This window comes from Notolepis coatsorum (assembly GCF_963971535.1).
Source record: "Notolepis coatsorum genome assembly, chromosome: 1".
NCBI lineage: Eukaryota > Metazoa > Chordata > Actinopteri > Aulopiformes > Paralepididae > Notolepis > Notolepis coatsorum.
The window spans coordinates 183,304,848-183,311,526 of record NC_140165.1 but is presented as its reverse complement, the minus strand read 5'-3'; the positions used below and the strand labels follow the sequence as shown (position 1 = coordinate 183,311,526).

The 6,679-nt window shown below is 44.7% G+C and overlaps 1 protein-coding gene across 2 annotated transcripts in view; it reads right to left on the bottom strand.

Annotated features, from left to right (window-relative positions):
• Nucleotides 1-936: 936 nt before the first annotated feature.
• Nucleotides 937-6,679, bottom strand: part of gosr1 (golgi SNAP receptor complex member 1) — a 260,165-nt gene continuing 254,422 nt past the window's right edge. For both annotated transcript variants that reach the window (XM_084317512.1, XM_084317513.1), the window contains one exon: nt 937-1,099. In XM_084317512.1, coding sequence (XP_084173638.1) covers nt 975-1,099 — 125 coding nt within the window. In that variant the 3' untranslated portion in view covers nt 937-974. The remainder of the gene's footprint in view (nt 1,100-6,679) is intronic.

The following is a 6,679-nucleotide window of genomic DNA, read 5'->3' as shown; positions in this document are numbered from 1 at the left end:
TTATTATTATTATTATTATTATTATTATTATTAGCCTACATAAAATGTTATCTATAGCACCTTTAATGTAAAGAAAATCCTAACTATCTCTTTAATGTGGGCTACTTACAGTGTTGTTACAGAACTGAAGGTGTCAAGAGGCTTTATACACCATTATAAAAACATTATGTTCTGCTCCTGTCTACAAAATCATTCTACCAAGGGGGAAGGTCAGTTCGGAGATAATCCAATTAATTCGCAAAGTAGATTTTCTTCAAATGATCGAGTTGAACGTGAGCAGCGTATCAGTCTCACTACTGTATGTCAGAAAACACAATGTCCAAACACAGTTCAATAGAGTTCAAATCATATATTTTTGAAAAATAAAACGTTAAGTGTCGAGTGACTAGTAGTATCACACACTTATTTTTTTGTACATACTGAATATGAATAATTTATTAATGCACATTGTACAAGCCCATGATGTGTCATCCACCCCCCAGCCCCCCAACCCCCCATAATTTTTAAAAGGACCCGTTCAACTAAAAATCCTTTTTGCTCAGAACAGAAAGCAACGTCTAAAGTCACAGTCTGTTTCAGGCTCATATTTGGCCCAGTGAAAAGTCCTTCACTTCCTCCAAAGCCAACGTGTTATTAATAGAATTCTCATAAAAGACCTAGTCCTATTAGTAGATTTGGTCTTCGTTTCCCTTATCGGTGGGAGAAGAACTCCCCTGCCCGCCCCCCGCCCCTCTGTCCTCTCCCACCAAACACTAAATATAAACCAGGTAGTTCCACATCAGCTGATCAGTCCCATCCTACGATTGGCCCAACTAAATGTCCGTCTGCTCGGCAGTCGCCAGGGTCATCCAATGACTTAGCTTGTGTGCTGGGGGGGGGGGGGGGGGTCACCTCCCATGATTCAAATGCAGAGTAAGCCCCCCCCCCCCCCCTCTGTAAAAGCTGTTGGTCAGTGGCGGGGGGAGTCTGTCGGGTCAGTGGAAAGCATAGAGCAGCAGAAGAATGGTGCAGACGCCAATGACTCCGCCCAGGATCAGCGAGTCACGCCTCTTGCGCAGGTTGATTCGCTGGATGAGGTTGTTGATGGCTGGGAAGCGGTCTGGGGGGGGGATTAAGGAAAACAACTATACTTTTCAATGGACTAAAAGAGGTCTTCCCTCCTGAGTTTGAAGATGGAGGATGTCCTGTTTAATACCATGGTCCAGTAAAGGACCATACAGCCTTTTTGGGTTCACTTCTTTTTTCCTTTTCTTCCCTTTTAGACATAATATTAAGGCGAAATAGAGAAAGTATAAAAATTCTAAAAGATTAAAATAAAAAAAACATTCAGGATATTTTTTTTGTTAGCAGATGTGGTGATTTTTAGTTGTGTGTTTGCGTTTCAGTAATGCTAGATTATTAACTCATTGAGTTATCCCTCATCCTGTAGCAGCTACCGCCAGCGCTGTAAACGGTGAGAGTCGCTCACCTTGTTTGCAGGGCTATAACTATTTAAATATTATAGCTATATGCAATACTATGGCCCATTTGACATTGAGTATCTATTATTCAAGATGTGAAAAAGGAAACTTTTCTCCATCCATACATTCTCGTTTTATACCGTGGTGAATATAAGTATAGTTTTAGAGTGGTCTAGGGTAATTCCTGGGAGGCTAGTTATAGGCAGCGACGCATATTATACTTAATCCATTGGCATTTCGTCCCTATACACACTACAATTAAAAATTAAATATGATCTGTATATTATGTTCCATCATGCATGCATGAAAGAGGGGGGGTCGTTTCTGATTAATTGATTGTCAATAATGGCATTCGTTAGTACAACAGCATATGCTGATCAGGATCTACAGCCATTTGCATATTGTTGGTATCTAGGACCTCAGTGTCAGAAATATTGTGTCTATTACTAGGCTTGCTTAAATTGTGATGAAACAGAGGAGAATATGAATTATGATATTTCTTTGCATCTTTGACCAATAACTGTAAACTGCCACTGATCTCATTCAGTACCTTCTTGAGATCATGTGTACAAAAAATCTAAGAAAATGAATAAAGGGAAGATGATTAGACAGAAGGTTTTGTAGATACAGTACTGAATTCTCCCATCCGGACCAATGCAATTTTTAATATTATTATAGAATATAGAATAGCAGGCTTATATGCTTATAAATGACCTTATTATAGCCAATTCGCACATTTATGGATTGTGCCAAATCTTATATTTCAAATGCCCAAGTTCAATTTGGATTTAGTATCACCAGGCGTGCATAAGAACAGATAATGAAATCTACTGTATGTACAGTAGCTTTTTCATTTTTGCCAGGGTGCCACCATTTTGAAACTAATTTCAAATCTAATTGTGGCTACATGCTAAAAATAGGGAAGAGAAACTAACTGCGCTTCAATATATGCCAATAACGTTACGTTTTGTGGTTTATTATCCCGAGTAATAAGAGATATAAAAAAAATGCATACAGAAGTAATTTGCTTGAAACCCCATAGAGGCCTTTGGGAAGTGTTGTTCGGGAAAATGCCAACGCTCATCGAAAGCTCTCGGTGTCCTCTTCAAAAAAACTACAATTCCCGACGTTCAACTTTTCCAAAATTGTCAACTTTCGCAAACTAAACAACAGCAAAATGAAAACGGAAATCTATCTAATAACATTTTAACCTATTGGTAAACTAAGGTATTGATGATAATATACATTATAACTGCTGTTGTGACATGGTTATGATGTTTATACTTGAATACGTTTGAAAAATAAAACAATACTTTTGTCAGACAGTCTACTGAGTCTAGACAGATTGATTTAAGACGGGAAGAGGTTAACTCATTCGGCGCCAGCTATTAGACGGAGCCCATCATAGCAAGGCCACGCTTTAAAAGATAGGAGTGCGTCACCTTGTTTGTAGAGCTATAACTATATTCTATATTATAGCTATGGATAAAATACTATGGCCCATTTGACATCACCTATCTATCGTTCAATATGTGAAAAAGAATACATTTTTCCATCCATACATTCCCGTGTTATACCGTGATGAATATAAGTATGGTTTTAGAGCGGTCTGGGGTAATTCCCGAAATGCTGAGTTATAGCCTTATACGTCAATTCTACTATAGACGTTGCTATTTCTTGCCTGTACATGCTATTATTCCGAAATTAAATCTATATCATAGGTATTATGTTATCATGAATGCATGAAATGGGGGGGGGGGGGTTGCTGATTATTTGATTGGCAGTAACGGCATTCGTATTGAACACTAAAAACGCTTATCAGCCCGATCGGTATAAAAGCATTGCAGGATCAAGCAAAAATGTACGTCAGATAGTCCTTACCTGTGATCGGGAGTATTCCAAAAAAAATATTCCAATTGTTTGATCGCCATCTGGTACATCCGATCTCCATTTGGTCCACGGCATAACCCACCACATCATATGGATCGGGGATATTTGACGTGCTTCAATGGAACTGTGAGAACCGCTCCACCCGGCCGACAAGGAAAAGTGAGACCGGAGACATTTGGCCGTTACACAGGCCAAGATACAAGGTTACAAAGGGTGCTCAATACCGCCGTCTAGCTGGATGCGGCCGGTATTGCACTTTGGCGACCTCAGACTCATTCCCTATGGTAACACCAAGGTCCCTGGATAAATAATGAATACAAATATCGAATAAAGGAATAAACGACCAAAACCTGAGAAATCTCGGGTGTGGCGCCTCCATTGGCGAGTTAACCCAACTTATCTCGGGTTTGGCCTCCATTATCATCACCATCACCATCTTTAATATCATTACTGTAACTGAGGGGTACAATTCCCTGACTGTATTAAAGAGTATGATATATTAAACCACTACTAGTTATGTACTTTAATTACTGGCCATACAGTACATGAATATATATGGTGAACACCCACACAAGAATACGGCATTGACACATAAAGTACTATTTGGAGGGTATTTATTATTATTAAGCAACGTTAGGTTACAGATTGAAAATTAGGCTCGCGCTTGTATGGCGAAGAACACACGTAAAGTAAGTCAAGAGCGTAAGTCAATGATAATAGTATGAATACTAGGATGGGTCTAAACTGACGCCACCTGTGGTATAGCAATTACATAGGGCACACTGGTACCAGCTGGAGACACTGGGGGGTTCCCTCCGGGTGTAAGGCCGGCAGGGGTAGAGGAATGTTCGGGTACAAAGTCTGGGTCAACGAGGAATAACGAGGCTCCAGATACAGGAGCCAGTGCATGTACTCCCTTGATCAGTAGACAAAGCAACAGCTATAATCCAGTATGCTCGACAGCATACCAAAGCAATATAATCCAACCAGAAATGGTTCTGCAGTCGCCGGTGTAGGTTCTCTGGTGTACATATCCAACGGTTCTCGTCTAGGACTCCTCGGGTGGGGGCACGAATTTAGGCCGCCCAGCCAGGATAAGTGCACTAGCTATATACACGACGAACCGGTGGTAATGCTGGTCACTGAAGAACTGTAGCCGCACGATACACTATAAATTGTAGACTATTACTTCACATTAGAATAAGTCGAACTCAACGTTACTGCGTTAAACTCTGACACTTTAGCAATCTATTCGCACGCGGTTCTCAAGGCTCTATTTAGAGGCAAAGTTGCTCACTTCACTGCACGTTGTCTCGTGGTGAAGGCTTTACTAGTAATGAACGAATAAGTGCTGCTGTGTACACCTGCGCCGTATTTATACGTAAGGTGAATTATCTAGTGCCAACCTCAGTTCTGTCTCGTATTACTGCGCAGACTCTGGACATGTTGAGACATGCCCGGAGTTGCCTTTGAACTTGCCGTTGGGGGCTTGGTCGTTGGCGCCTAGGGGTCGCTGTCCAATAGGAGAGCGAATATCACTCTGGTTTGTACCCAGGTAAAGGGATATTCCGTGTATATATACAAATAATATACAAGGGATATCAAACGATATACAAATATTATACAAGGGATCTCAAGCAATAAATATATATATTCGGTTTAATCTGACCCTTTGTAACAGCCGCCTCCTAATTAGTCCGCACCTAATTAGATAAAGCAAAGACAGATTAATAGTCAACTACTCAATGTCTGTTGTGGGGAGTAGGGCAATCTACAAAGTCAGTGGGTCATGATCGTCATCAAGGGAGTCAGGGAGCCTTGGCAACTCTATCAGCCTCGCCACGGGTCGGGTGTATGTCCGTCCCTGGACAATAACTTCTGCCGCTCTGACCTTGCCGTCGGCACCAGTGATCACTTTGCTTACGCGGCCGGCCGGCCACGCAGCTCGAGGTAGTGACTGGTCTATGATCATAACGACTGTGTCCACTTTTAAGTTGTCCCTGTCCTTGACCCGCTTCTGACGGGCTGGAAGGGATGGTAGGGAGCTTAGGAGGAAGCGGGCCTGAGACTGGTTGATCTGTGCTTGGCTGTGTCTCCACATCCTCCGTCTGTTCCTCTTGTTCGGTCTGTACCCCGTCTGAGGAGGGGCCGGTTCCGGCCGCCCCATCAAGAAGTCGCTTGGGGTGCTGGGTTCGAGGTCAGCTACGTCGCTTAGAGCGCAGCTGAGGGGGGTGGAGTTCGGAACTCCCTCTTCTTGGGCCCACGGTTCTTTCACAGGCCTCTCGTCTAATGTCAATAGCCTCTCAACGGGCTGTACGAGAGAGTGGCCGGTGTCGCTCACCTTTGTGTGCAGGCAGCGTGTAGACGTGGGTTGACTGTCAAGTCCGTAGAGGGGGCCCTGGAGCGTCCACCCCAGTCGGGTCTGAACCGCGACTGGGCATCCTTTGGGTCCGATGTGGGCCGCCTCAATTGGGAGAATGAGGTCCGCGTGGTCGGAGCCTATGAGCAGGGTCGGTGTGGCGCCGCCGATAAGCGGTATAGGTAGTTGACGTAGGTGCACGTACTTCGCCATCAGCTGTGGGATGGGGTAGGTGTACTGTGACAGGCCTATGTCGTGGCTGGTGAAGACGTTGGTGATGCTATACTGCTTCTCGGGCTGCTCGATCGCTGCTATCTTGAAGGAGACATTTTCACCCTTTATGGTCTTCTGGTCTCTTCTAATGGTACGGATTGTCATTGTTCCTTTGGCACCCCGCAGGCCCAACTGGGCTGCGGCGGAAGCGAGGAGGAGAGTCTTTTCAGACCCATCGTCTAGGACGGCGTAAGTGTCCAGGACCTTGTCCTCGTAGCTCAGGAGCACTCTGACCACTTTGATGAGCACTCGGGGGGTCCCGCTATGCTTGGGGTCTATGTGGAGCACTCCTGTTGGTCGGTTGCCTCGTCGGGCTATTCTTCTCATGTTATCCTCGCACAGGAATCGGCGGTGACCGGCTTGTGGGGGGTCAGACGCAATCCACTGCTCCATTTCGGCGATGGTCAGTTTCGGGAACACGTCGCACTGGTCCAGCCAGTGTCCTCCGCGGCAGTACGTACAGTCGATCTTCCATACCTCCTTTGCCGGGGGGTTGTCACCTGTCTGTGGTGCCACAGAATCTATATGGTGCGAGTAGCACCGTGACTCCCAGTGTCTGCTGTAGCAGTCAGGACACCAGGTGGCGGTCCTATGGATCTTCGGTAGTGGTGCCATCGCCTCGGCCTGATACATCACCGTGACGGGCCCACTTTGGTTTCCTGGCGGACGCTTGTTGATGTCGTGCAGGACCTCCAAG